Source organism: Loxodonta africana, chromosome 11, assembly GCF_030014295.1.
Source record: "Loxodonta africana isolate mLoxAfr1 chromosome 11, mLoxAfr1.hap2, whole genome shotgun sequence".
Classification (NCBI taxonomy): domain Eukaryota; kingdom Metazoa; phylum Chordata; class Mammalia; order Proboscidea; family Elephantidae; genus Loxodonta; species Loxodonta africana.
Window position 1 is genome coordinate 90,377,167 of NC_087352.1, and position 13,873 is coordinate 90,391,039.

The 13,873-nt window shown below is 37.2% G+C and overlaps 1 protein-coding gene across 1 annotated transcript in view; it reads right to left on the minus strand.

The window, feature by feature from the left end:
* Positions 1 to 13,873, minus strand: part of ARHGAP28 (Rho GTPase activating protein 28) — a 102,781-nt gene that overhangs the window by 68,521 nt on the left and 20,387 nt on the right. The window contains exon 3 of the mRNA XM_010586826.3: positions 845 to 937. Coding sequence (XP_010585128.1) covers positions 845 to 937 — 93 coding nt within the window. The remainder of the gene's footprint in view (positions 1 to 844; positions 938 to 13,873) is intronic.

A 13,873-nucleotide genomic window follows, 5' to 3' on the forward strand; every position in this document is an offset into this window, starting at 1 on the left:
TCTGGATTTACCTATTAAATTATTCCTTGCTGAATTAAAAAGCTATGGTGATGAATCTGTGGGTGGCTATGTCTGCCAACCAAATGAGTTAGGTTGTGTCTTTTAAAGTTTGCTTGACTGTCTGGGAGACTCCTTCCCCATGTCCCCCACTCCTAACTATCATAAGGTGACTTACCCTGGGCCACTTTCACTTGGTTTCTGTTAGGGATTGAACTGTGTACCCCCAAAAGATATGTTGAAGTCCTAAGCCCTGTATCTGTGAATGTGACCTTGTTTGAAAATAGGGTTTTTCTTTGAATACGGTTATCAGTTATATAGGGTGGGTTTTAAACCCTTAGGTTCCCTATGAGTTGGAACCAACTCGACGGCACTGGGTTTGGTTTTTTGGTTTGAAGGTATCTTATAAAAGGAACAAGAGACACGGAAAAGGAGACATGCAGGGGGGAGATGCCATGTGGAGATACATTTACAAGCAACAAAGGAAAGTTAAGAGACTCCTGGGGCTAACAGAAGCCGGAAAGGACAAGGAAGGGTCTTTCCCTAGAGTGGACAGTGAGACGAATTCCCTGAATTTGGACTTCTAGACTCCAAAGCTGTGAGAAAATATATTTCTGTTCTTTAAAGCCACCCATTTTGCAGTATTTTATTATGGCAGCCCTAGGAACCTAAGGCAGTTTCTATTTACTGCTGAATATTTTCTTTAGAAATTGATGAAAGGTAGGTTGGTATGCTGACAGCTGTGGTTTCCCAACAATCTTAATTATGCTGTCTTTTTTCAAGTTTTGCATGCTTGTGCTGAAGAAATAGCTTCTTCTTACATCCCAGTTCCCTTGCTAGAACTTACCATGGAAGCACTTGTTTTGACAACTGTTGGCATCTCTTTTTTTTCCTGCGTACCATCCAACTGAGCAGTGTGCTTGTCACAAGTATCACCTGGCTAATAAGGGAAATGAAAGTCATTTTTCTCATACATGTCTTTCCAAACATGATTGGATATTCAAATATGTGTTACATTATAATTTGTATATATATGTACAGCTTTGTGGCAATATGCGTAGTGTCTACCTGTGCCTTGATAATAATTTTTACCTAATTGTTCATAATTATTTTGATTTCATAAAGGCCATGCTCTATAATAGAAATTGGTCTCAGAAGCAGACACTGCTAGCTGCCTACCAAAATCTACTTTCCTTTTCTTCTTTTATATATGAATACCATGATTTTGCTCCAAGCTGCTGTATGTATAACTGAAAAAACTGTGATCATGGATAAGTACATCTAATGAGGGATAAGCGGGATTCTACTTGCTGGCAATTCCAGAAGGGAATCAAGAAGAGGAACATGGTGCCTGCCAGACCCGGTCATCTTACACTGATTTAAATTAGGTCCATATGCTAAGGAAAGCAGAGAGGAAAGATGAAAAGTTGGCAGGCTCATGCCATAGTAGTCCCAAACTTCCTACCTTCAGTTTCTAGTTTGTGAGAAAAATAAGCTCTAGTTCAAATTACGTAGTTTACTGACAAAACCATGCTGTTTTAAGATCAGACTTACGATTGTATTTTGCAATGATTTATAAATTAATAGGAAGAGTATCCAGTTTTTTTCAGTTGTAAAATTAGAAATAAATGTGTTTGATTACCTCATGAACACATATGACTGGATCAAAGATTTCATTCCTATTCACTGAATATTGGAAAAAGCTGATTTTATTTATGCAGGAAGGGTATTTGGAGACTACATTTCTGATGAACTGCACTGTAGACCTCTTGCATGTGCTCTAAGATTTAGTGGCATTTGTGATACAATGGCTTACCAAAAATAAGATATGAATATTCTACTCCATTATTGAAGCAACTTTTGCAAAATTAAATATGCTGAATATTAATAAAATCATAAATATTTACATGAGAGCTTAAAACTTATTTTTCATCTTGCTTTTCTATATTTTCTAACTTTCCCACAAAGAGTATGTACTAATGAATAAGAAAAACATACACCTATTTTTAAGTGGAAACAATGCTAAAGGTGCAGTACGAGAAAAACGTAGGTCAGGATGGAAGACTGAGCATACTCCTCTGCTGCCAACCAAATCATTCAAATGAAGAGAAGGCGTATCTTTTTATAAGAACAGATACATAATCGCCCTGGAAACCAACAAAGTGTTCTCATTACGGGTCAGAAATTGTAAGAAATTCCTAAAAAGTAGAAAGTAAAGAATTGTTTGATAATTGTAGAGAAATTCTCAGCCTAATAACAGTATTAAGACAACATTGGTCGGATAAACAGAAAATCCAGACAAAACAAACAAACAAAAACATGCTTAGAGTGAAGCATACGAAGGGCAGGAAGGGGTTCCTAGGCAGGAGAATTTACTGTAAGGTTTTCTCATGTGAGGGGCCATACGACCTCTCTCCAGCCCCCTTCATAATGAAAGCGGGCAGTAGCTGTATACAAACCCAAGAAAAGTGCTCTCAATGAAATGAACTACCTGCCTCAGAAGGATTTCCAGGGTCCGTGTCTGGGCCTGGGATCAGGTTGCTCTGGACCACCATGAAAGATATGAATGGGAGAATAAAAAGAAAATTTCAGCTTGGTCTGGGAGTGAAACCAGTTGAAGTCATTCACCACCTTCTCTTTGGGCATTGATGTGTGTGGCTACGTGTGCGTACCCTCATGCATGTTGCCTACTAAACTAACTTCCATTCAGAGAGTTCACATGCCACACCAATTCACACAGGGTCCAGATGTGCCCCCTTAGTGAAGAAACAGAGTCCTTTGGGGAAATATCTCTATAACAACACAGAAATCATACAGAAATGACATACCCCAAGTTATTAATCAATCAATCCAGTCCATTAATAATTTTAAATCAATCACAAGGACCACCAGCCACTGAAGAAAATCAACATAATGAAAAAGATGTACAATGATAAACATAGGGAAACAGATAATGGAGGGAAGAAATGATTCAATGATTTAATTTTTATAATGGTTTAACTTTTCATTTCAGACATTTGAAGGTTATCACAACCATAAATCAAGGACAAACTGCTATGATAAACAGGAAATCAGGGAAAAAGGAAGAATTTTTGTGAATTAACAGCATGATTGGTGAATTAAATCGAGACCAAATTATAACCAACCATGGGATAAGTCAGAATTAGGGATTCTAATTAGGGAATTATGAAATGATGTAGATGAAATCTAGTAGAACACAGATAAACAGAAAAAAAAAAAAAAAAAGACATGGGAAATAAAAGAGATAATTCAAGAGACACGTGAATTTCATTCAAGTAATGAAAGGAATAGAGAGAATATGGAGATGATGAAGTAATGGGAATAGGATGTCCAAAACTGAAAGAAAAGGAACAGTTTTCAGAGTTAAAGATCTGAGTGCTGGGGGACCTCATACCACCACAAAAGCAGTGCCAGGAGCAGAGTGCTTCCTTTGGACCCAGGGTTCCTGGGTAGAGAAGCCACTAGTCCAGGGGAAGATTGAGGAGAAAGACCTTCCTCCAGAGCCGACAGAGAGAAAAAGCCTTCCTCTGGAGCTGAGGCCCTGAATTTGGACTTCTAGCTTACTGGACTGTGAGAAAATAAGCTTTTTGTTAAAGCAAAAAAAAAAGCTGAGTGCTGACCATTAAAAAGAAAAACAAAAAAGATTCCATATCTTAATGAGAGTTCAGGTCTCCAATGATAAAGATATAAGTAATAAATATAACAAATTAATAAAGAGAGGCATCAGATTTCTCAACATCAACTCTGTGTGAAAAAAGCAAATGGACCAATATCCACAAATTTCTGAAGGAAATTGATTTAGGGCTTAGCATTTTGATACTCTCCAATTTAGATTCTCATTTTTGGACAGGAAAATTTAGCACCCAGAGACATTTTTTGCCAGATTTGCTCAAAGGATAAGAGGTACAATATACTAGGAAGAGGTAACACTTTGTAATGTATGTGATCATGTAAATTAATAATTTTACTAGTCTCTGCAGCCATTTTGTTATTCTAGCCCTCCCCATCGTCCTGTGAGTAAAGGCAGTATTTGCTTTCTCACTCTACAAAAAAAAAAACTGGTGCGCAATTCAACGGTGTGGGTAGAGTAAAATTTAAAGTTCTGTTATGTCTCAGTGAGAGATTTATTCACCTGTTTGGCAGCACACTTGTCCCTTGAACAACCTTTAACAGGTGATAAGAACTTTAAGGAATTGAAATTAAAGGGACAATGGAAGCCAAATGGAAGTAGACTGGGCCTTAATGGATGAGGAAGTACATGAGAGCCTGGCTGTGATTGGGGTCTCAGCAGCTAGTCCTAGGAGGTCTTATGATGCTTTAAGCACGTCAACTATTCACTCCCTGAGATGGGGCTCAAGACAGAATCACTTTATTAGAATAAAGCTATAGCCAATGGTTCAGCCTAGGTCAGTCGGGCGTGGTGGAGGGCAGCAGATAAAAGACAAGGCAGGGTGGGTTAATGTTTTCCCTTGGTTTATATAAAATCATTTAATAAACATTCTATTCAAAGGCCAACTATTACTTTACTCAGTAACAGGGAACTGCCATGTCTTGACTTCCACGTCTAGCTGTTATTGCTTTGGCTTATTGGTGCACTGAATTATTAAACTTGTATGTAAAAATCCTGTGTGCAAGGACTATGTTTCCTTATTTTGCTCCTATTTTCTGGCAGGCTAGGTGCTTTGTGAGCGTTCAGTAAATTCCTGCTGATTATTTCATTCTGACTACTCCCATAAAGCTGGCTCTGATCACTGGTTTTTCAGAGGAGAAAATGAAGGCAAATGAAAGAAGTTTCCCTCTTCCACACCAGAAAAATATTTCTTCATAAAGGGCACTCTGCAGAAGGGAGTTAGCACAGGAGGCCTGACCTCTACCTTCACTCAGACAGGCCTGTGTACTGGTCCCTGGCTAGTGTCCGTGAGCTTGGACTTCAGGAGGGTTCCCACCATTTCCTAAAGGTTGAGTGGGTCACTGGGCCTTGACTGTTGGATAAACAGTGTGGTTTATCCTGAACACCTGCTTTCCTTCTGGAGTCTGGAATTTTGGTGCATAGTAGGTGCTGTAATAAGTTATGTTCAGGACTATGACTATATGCGAGTCCTGTTGAGTTCTAGCAAACCATTGTCTTAGGGATCCCACCTGGCACAAGAGAAAACCAGGATATATTTATTTAATATTTAATTAAACTTAAACATTCCGTCTATAAATGTTTGAAGACTAGCACTTATCTTCATGTCTATACCCTTTTATAACTACCTGCACTATCATGTGTTTCAGATGTTCAGATCTGAAAAAGGTAAGAAATATATTTTCCAGCCCTTATCAGCCACTAATCACCTGATGAAAAGGCTACAGCCTAGTTAGAAAATCTACTAATTGCAGAAAGACACAATATACCTCTCTAAAGTAGAAGTCTGGCTTCAATAGCATATACTGGCCCAGAGAAGAAAATCTATAAGAATTCACTATTTTGTTCTCTCCAGTCTGGAATAAGGTAGAAGATGGAACATGATAATAAAAAGGTAAATCAGAAGAGATATGAGATAATCTCAGACCAATGTGAGTCCATGGCAACAGGTGGGAGTGAAGGTATAGTCAGATGGGGAAAAGGCTCTTTAAGAATCCATTTCTTGGAAATACTGCAGGGTCTACTCCACTTGCCGCTCCTGTGGCTGAGAGGGAGGTGGTGGCTGCTGGGAAGGGGACAGGGAAGGCAAAAGTAAAGCACCTAAGACCCCCTGCACAGAGGAAACTACACCTGAGGACTCCTGCTGGCAACCCGACAGGAAGTGTGAAAACTCTGACTAGAGGGAGTTAACACTTTTATGAGAAATAAAATAAAACTGGAAGAAATATTAGACAGTATTGCTCGCAGCCCCAGCTGACTACATTCCACCTCTGTACCCTGGCCTCCCCTCAGGCAACACAGAAGCAACCGGAATACACACTGGTGCACATTGAAACTGTTCAGCAGAATCACGGAAGAGACCAAGAGCTGGTCAATATTAGGACAAGAGTAAGGTCCACATAAAGCATTCCACATTAAAGTATGCATAGGACAAAAATAAATTGTGCAAAAACTAAACATCATCAGTGGATCAAGTGATACAACAGCTATTCTAGGAACCGCAAAGAATAGTTCTCACAGGATTCCTTCTGACAGGAAGGAAAAAATATAGCTGAAGAGAAGAAAATATACTGAAGTATATTGGAGGAAAGTCTCTGACTGTAAGTTATCTGCTGCCATGGATCGAAGTGAGGCAGATGTTACTAAGCCCATGCCCTTCTTGTGTCTCCACTTCACAGTAAACCCAAAGGAAAACCCACTGCCATAGAGTCGATTCCAATTCATAGTGCCCCTATAGGACAGAGTAGAACTGCCCCATAGAGCTTCCAAGGAGCGCCTGGTGGATTCGAACTGCAGACCTTTTGGTTAGCAGCTGTAGCACTTGACCACCATGCCACCAGGGTTTCCCACTTCTCGGAAGACCACTTAAATAGCAGGAATAAGCCCATGCCAAGTGTCTGGATCATGAGATGAGATGCATCCATAACAATAAAGCTTTCTACTGATACATCTTTATTGGCAGCAATGAAGTCAGATCAGCATTCTTTGAAGTCTTCTAGTAAGAGGTACTAAAAAACAGTTGCCAGTCGATTCAGACTCATGGCGACCCCATGGGTGAGCAAAAAAGAGGAAGACCCTCTATGAGATGAATTGACACAGCAGCTGCAATAATGGGATCAAACATAGCAACGATTATGAGGATGGTGCAGTGCAGGACAGGGCAAGGTTTCATTCCGCTGTACCTAAGGTCACTTCTCCCCGTCAGTGCATTGTGCCTGTTGTACACCCCTGGAGGAGCCCTGGAGCCAGTCCGGGTAGGGTACACAATCTTTTTAAATTCCATACAGTTGCCAGCTTATTTCTTTCACTTGTTTACTGTAATATCTGGCGTGTTTTTATTTATCTAATTTTGTATTCAGTTATAACCATGGTAGGGGTAGTGAATATATGACAGGTGTAATCCCTGGTGCTGCAGTGGACCTTACTTCTTTTCTTTTGGACAAGATAATGAGTCAGAACTGACTCAACGGCACCTAGCAACAATGACATGTGTGAGATACCATACTTATTTTTCACCTGTTGCTACACATTTAAGGTATATTGCTACGCCCCATAGATATTTACATTTATAATATTTCTGGAATTTCAAAATATTTCTTACATGAGAGTCAACATTAACATTGAAAGATACACAGACTATAGCATAAGATTTTTCATTATGAGCTCAGCCAAGAGAACAAACTTTTAGCTCTCAGCTTCCCCCACATCTTGACTTCTGGTTGCGGCTGAGCTATAGCTGCCGTTATTGTTGCTACAGGTACAGGTAGGGCACGCAGTTATATGTAGCTATTTAATGACTCATTCCTGAGTTTAAGAGTCTCTGCTCTCTTCATTATTACAAGGTAAGTAGATTTTTCTTTTGTTCAAATTTTCCTACCTGCCTTGAAATAATACTTGTTTTAGCCTTCTTACTCTCAACTCCCCCTGCTTTTTGTCTTACTGGTTGACCCTTCTGCAGGGAATTGCTGACATCCCTTCTTCATCCAGGATCTCATTTCAAAGAGGAGTGGGGATACAACAAAAACCATCTGGCTATTGAGCAAAATGAAAGCACATTTTTATTCTGGCATATTTTCCCAATTGTAATTGTATATTCAATCCCATGTTATACACAACGTGTGTCTACCTATACAGATTGTAGATAAGTCCAGAGTTATGGCTGTCTGTGCGGTGACAATTGCAGTTAGCCATTTATTGACCAGTATTGAGAGCCCACTAAATGCCAGGTACTGCAATAGACATTGCTCTCTGTACACAGTCTCACTTGCAGCTAAGGGTGTTTATAGTTCAGGCTAATGAGAAGTAAGTGGGATTCTATTGTGTGGGGTTTCCAGGAAAGTAAGGTCAGAAGAACAGAGCCAGTTTGTGCAAGTTCCTTCGAGGAGCATGGATGGGTGCCTGGAACAGCCCAGCCAGCTTGTAAGCTAAACAATGAAGGCCACATGTGAAAGATGAAATGGAAAAATGAAAGGAAGCTGAATCCATGCTAAAGAAAAGGACAACCTAACCTTGGTTTCTTATTAAGAGGAAAAAACAAATCCATATTAGTGTAGCTCACGATTTCTTGAGTTTTCTGTTACATGCAGTCAAATACATACATAAGTAATATGATGATGCTTTTTAAACCAAAGGGAAAACTGTATTTATACATAAAAAAAAAAATCAGTCTCACCTTTAGCTAGTGGCTTATCAATTATGAAACTGGAAATAAATATTGGGGAAAATGTATTTGGCCCTTAGAATTCTGTTCATGATAAACAGGACTATAGACCTTGGGTTAGGTATCCAGAGATTGATTTAGTATTTATGATTTACTGTATAATGGCTCTACTAAAACAAGGATTTCTATTCCTTTATTATAAGAACTCCAATGAAAAAATAAACGTATTAGATATTTAATGAAATCATAAAATTTTATTTGGGCTCATAGAAATCATCATTATTCTTACCTGTTCATATTTTCTGAGTTTCCTATAAAAAAAATGTATTACTTGCACAATAAGAAAAAAAAAACTCATATTTTGGGAAAGGAACAAATACTACCAAAAAAGCAGCACCAAAAAATGGGATCAGGATAGCAAAATGCACAGACCACTTTCTCCTTCCCCTGGAAATGACTCAGTCTCAAAAGAGATATATTTTTAAAAGAGTATATCTAAAAATCAGTAAACATTTCCATTAAGCAGACCAGAAATTGTTGGAAATTCCTAGAAGATAAAAAGCAGGCATGAATGGTTGATAAAGGTTGAGAAAAACCTCAGCCAGAAAAACAGGCGCAAGAGAAAAATGAATAGGAGGTAAATGCTGATCCAGAAAAAGCTCATATTCAGAATGAGACTTAGACAGGCATTCCACCAACACAGAAGGCAATGACTAAAGTGATTAAAGAATCTTTTCCTAAACAAAGTGGTCAGGCAGACCCTTTCCTCCATCTACCGCTGAATAGCACAGGCAGCAGCTAATTATGATCCCAGGATAAAACCCAAGAAATGTGCTCTTGGGAGCAGAGTGCAAACGTACTCGTCTGCCTTAGTAGTGGTGGTGGTGATGGGTGTCCTAATGTGGATGTAGTGGTCTTGCAGAAAGAGAGTTGAATTCCACTTCACTTGGGGCCTTCTTAAAAAACACGGACAGGGTATAAGAAGGGAAGTCAGGCTTACCTAAAAAGGAATAAATTACAGTCCTTCAGGATCTTGTTATTTTGGCATCGATGCCATATTTATGTGTTTTAAAGAGAAGTTTGACAGTTGACACATCTAACGACTCACACAAGCTCATACTCCTAGTCATAGGAAAGTTCCTTGGAGGAAACAGGTCTGCACAACTGCATAGAAAATACATGGTCACTACCTATATTAATCAATCAGTCTAGTCCTCCATTAATAAATATGAGTCAACACCCAAGGTTCAAAAGCAATTGAATAATAGCAATGGAAGAGAAAAAAATAAAACACATAACTCTAGAGGAAACAAATAATTAAAGTAAAAGAAAAAAGCCTTGGAATATCAGATTTAATTTAGTACCTTCAGACTACTGAAAAGCTATTGCAATTAGCAAATAAGAAGAGATTGCTATGATGAAGGGGAAATCCTGGAAAAGGAGAAGCTCTGGCAAATTTACAAGATGACTGTTAAATTGAGAAAAAAAAAATTAATGAAAGACATAAAAAGTGTAAATATAACCAAAGCCAAATTACTGATGTAAAAAATAAATTAATGAGATACCCAAGAATGAAGAACAAACACCAAAAGAAAAATAAAAGTTGGAAAATAGAAAAGGACATTTACCAGACTTGGGAGTTCAATCCAAACAATGCAAAAATCATCTGGCAAGATTTTCAGAAAGAGTAACTGAGAAAATGAAGAGAAAAAATACCTTTTAAAATGTTAGGAAAAAAAAAAATCTAGAACCTGAAGAATGAACTGGTCCCCAGATAAAAAGGCTCATTACTGTTGACCAGAATGAATTTTTAATAACATTAAGACCAGTGACATTTCAAGGCCCCCAAAACAAAACAAAACTTCAAAAAGCTTCCACAGTTGTTATGTAGAGGAATGAGAGTGATACGGGCATTGTATTCCTCCACAGCAATGACTCACACCAGAAGATAACAGACAGATATCTTCAAAATTCTGAAGGAAAGTGATTTTTTTTTTTTAGTAACAGGATTTTGAGCATAGAATTATATATTCAACAAATATAAGATTAAGTGAAAGGGAAAATGTATATTTTTGGACATGAAAAAATTTATCACCCAGAGCCAGAAACAGTCAAGAAAATCCTAAAGCAAAAGGTAAAATGTACAATCTGCTAAAAGATGGAACTACTAGGCAAACAAAATAGTTTGACTGTGTATATAACAGGAAGGCTATAGGAAGAAAATTGGCCAACAGACACTGTGGGATATTTTAACACAATTCTGCCAGAGATAGACAATTCAAGCAGATTTAAAAAAAAAAAAAAAAAAACTAAAAAGGAACACAGAACATATGAATGACATAATCACAAACTGAATTCTGATAATTGGCAGACTTGATTTTATGTATACACTAATGTTACAGACATTAATATACATACATACATAGAGAGAGATGTATTTGGTCTATTGTATCATTGTGATCCATTACACTTAATTGTAAGCAATGTAAAGAAAATACAAATTGGATTTAAAGAACAGAGTAACTTTCACAAAAGTTGGCCATTTTTAAGGCAGAAATTTGCAAAACCAGAAATTCAATAAGCAAATTTCACTGAGTATAATGCAATAAAATTATAAATCAACTACAAATGGATAACAAGAACAAAAACAACAAAACAGAATTTTAAAACATCCTTCTGACCATTTCTTGGGTTAAGGAAGAATTCAAAATTAAAATTATATAGTAAAAATAAAAGACAATAAAAGTATTACATATGAAAAAGCCTCAGGAGTGGCCAATAACAAGAAAAAAATTCAGTCTTAAATGTGAATAAAATTATAAAATGAACAAATTTTTATTCATTCAGAAAAATAAACCCAAGAAATAAAAAAAAAAAACCCAAGAAATAGACAGGAGTTAATAAAAGTACATTAATGCAATGAAAATAAATCTAATAAATAAAACCAAAAGTTGATTCTTCAAATATCATTGCTTAAGGAACCATTCATAACTATCAGATAAAATACACAAACATTACAAATAAACAAATGATTACAAATAGAGATTTAAAAATTATAATACGCACATATTCAGCTTTATATTAATATATCTTAAAAATCTAAATAAAATTGATGGTATTTTTAGAAAAATCCAAACTACCATGTTTCAATAAACTACAGTCTAAAGAAAGAATAAAGCAGTGAACTCTAGCAAAAGTAGAGATATTCAAATATTTATGCCTAAAGAAGGCTCAACATCCTAGAAATTTTATTAATAATTCTTCCAAATACTCAGAGAGTATATAATCTCTATTTTTTAAATAACCTATACTCCATAATTTTGGAAAATATGCAGTAAATTCATTCTGAGACTAGCATAATCCTGGTTCAAAACAAAACAAAAAGATAAATTTAGGGAAGTCTCATTTACTATTTACTATAAATGTAAAATCAAAAGTAAATTATTAATGTACCAAATAACTTTTAAGATACAATCCAGCTAAACAAAGTTTATTCCAGCAAATCAAAAGTGTTACAATAATAGAAAATTTATTGCTGTAATTTCCTATCATTGAATAAAAGATAAAACAATACATTTATACAGATACTAAAAAGGCATTTCATAAAAAAATTAATAAATCTCTCTATATTTATATGGACACCCTGGTGGTGTAGTGGTTAAGAGCTACAGCTGCTAACCAAAGGGTCGACAGCCTGAATTCACCAGTTGCTCCTTGGGAACTCTATGGGGCAGTTCTACTCTGTCCTATAGGGTTGCTATGAGTCAGAATGGACTCAATGGCAATGGTTTTTTTTTTTTTTTTAATATATTTATATACATACTTCACTAGTTTTGCTCCTCTAGAGAACTAAGCATAAGACAGAAACTTACACTGATAAAGAATATCTATTAAAATCCTAAGAAAAATACTCTATTTAAACAGGAAACATTAGAAGAATGGATGATAAATCTTAAGTTAAATAAGGAAGTCCCTAATTTCCATTCAATGATGTACTAGTGATCTTAAACCAAAACCAAAAAACCCACTGCCGTTGAGTCGATTCCAATTCATAGCGACCCTACAGTGATCTTAGTCAATCTAATAATATGATGAAACAAACAGAGGTGTAATTCTTATAAATAGATAAGGCTGCACATTCTGTGGACTACTTCCACATCTGTGATAAGTAACCCACTACCAGAAAAAAAAATTATTAAAACTAACCTGGACAGAAGAATTCAGGTAAGAAACTATTATAAAAAAATTAAAAGGAGTTTTCCTATACATCAATAAAAACATCAAGAAACTATAATAAAAGAGATATCATATACAATAGGTACAAGTCTATTACTGTGGTTAATGTTATGTTGTCACTTGCCTAGGCTAGAATGTCCAGTTGCTTGGCCAAACACTAGATATTGCTATAAAGGTCTTCATAAGTGGTTAATGTTTAAATCAGCTAATTTTAAGTAAAGCAAATTATCCTTCACAATGTGAGTGGACCTCATCCAATTGGATGAAGACTTTCAGAACAAAACTGAGGTTTTCTGAGGGAGAAAGATCCTGCCTCAAGACTGTCACATACACAAGACTAGTGGAGTTTTCAGCCTGATTTTGGACTTGCCAGCCCCCACAATCATGTGAACCAATTTCTTAAAATAAATCTATGTATTTACGTACTGATTGATTGATCAGTGGATTAGTCGATTAATAGATAATCTTAATGGTTCTGTTTCTCTGGAGAACCCTAACACATTTATTAATGTGTTAGCAAGGAACTTAGTAAGAAACATGTAGGATCTACAGGAAGAAATATATAACACTTTATAGATGGGTGGAAAAAGAAGGCACAGGCGGGGCCAAGACGGCAGAGTAATCAGAGACTTCTGGTGATCCCTCTTACAACAAAGACCTGAAAAAACAGTGAATCAATTATATATATGACAGGATAGGAGAGCTTAAAATTGAAGGCAAAGTTAGGAAATCTGACTGGGCAGAAGAGGGAGGGAGAGAGTTCACAAGAGGCAAGGAGTTGCCAGACCTGACTCAGCCATGATCCCCCGGCGTGACTGCAGCAGGTCTGGTGATAGCATTTGGGACATAGTTTCCTCAGGAAGAGAGAGCGAGCTGCACTGAGTCTATTCACACCTCCGGAATCAGCAAAGAACAGTGCTCTCGCCCTGAGATAAGTGCTTGTGTCTAATTTACCATGTGGATCAAATAACACTCCTTATGAAAGAACTCTCTCCCATTTATCTGATCCCTTCTCCCTCTGCCCTACCTCCAAGCTGGCTTCAGTGGCTGTCAATTTTCCTGGGTCTGATATAGGTCCTGCTGCACACCCTAGGCCATTCTCCCGGCCCTGGAGAAGGAACAATTAACGAATGGAGGAAAAAATAATCTCCATGCTCTCCTAAGCTGGGAACACAGGGCAGAAGAGGCTCCTGTCCAGGCACAGATGGTTCACAGACTTTGAATGACTTTCACCCCTGTATGGACCTGTGTGGTCCCATTTCAGCAGCTTAGGTCCTTGTCGGCAGACTGTAATGGTGTATATGCCTGAAATTTGACTTCGACTGTTGCAG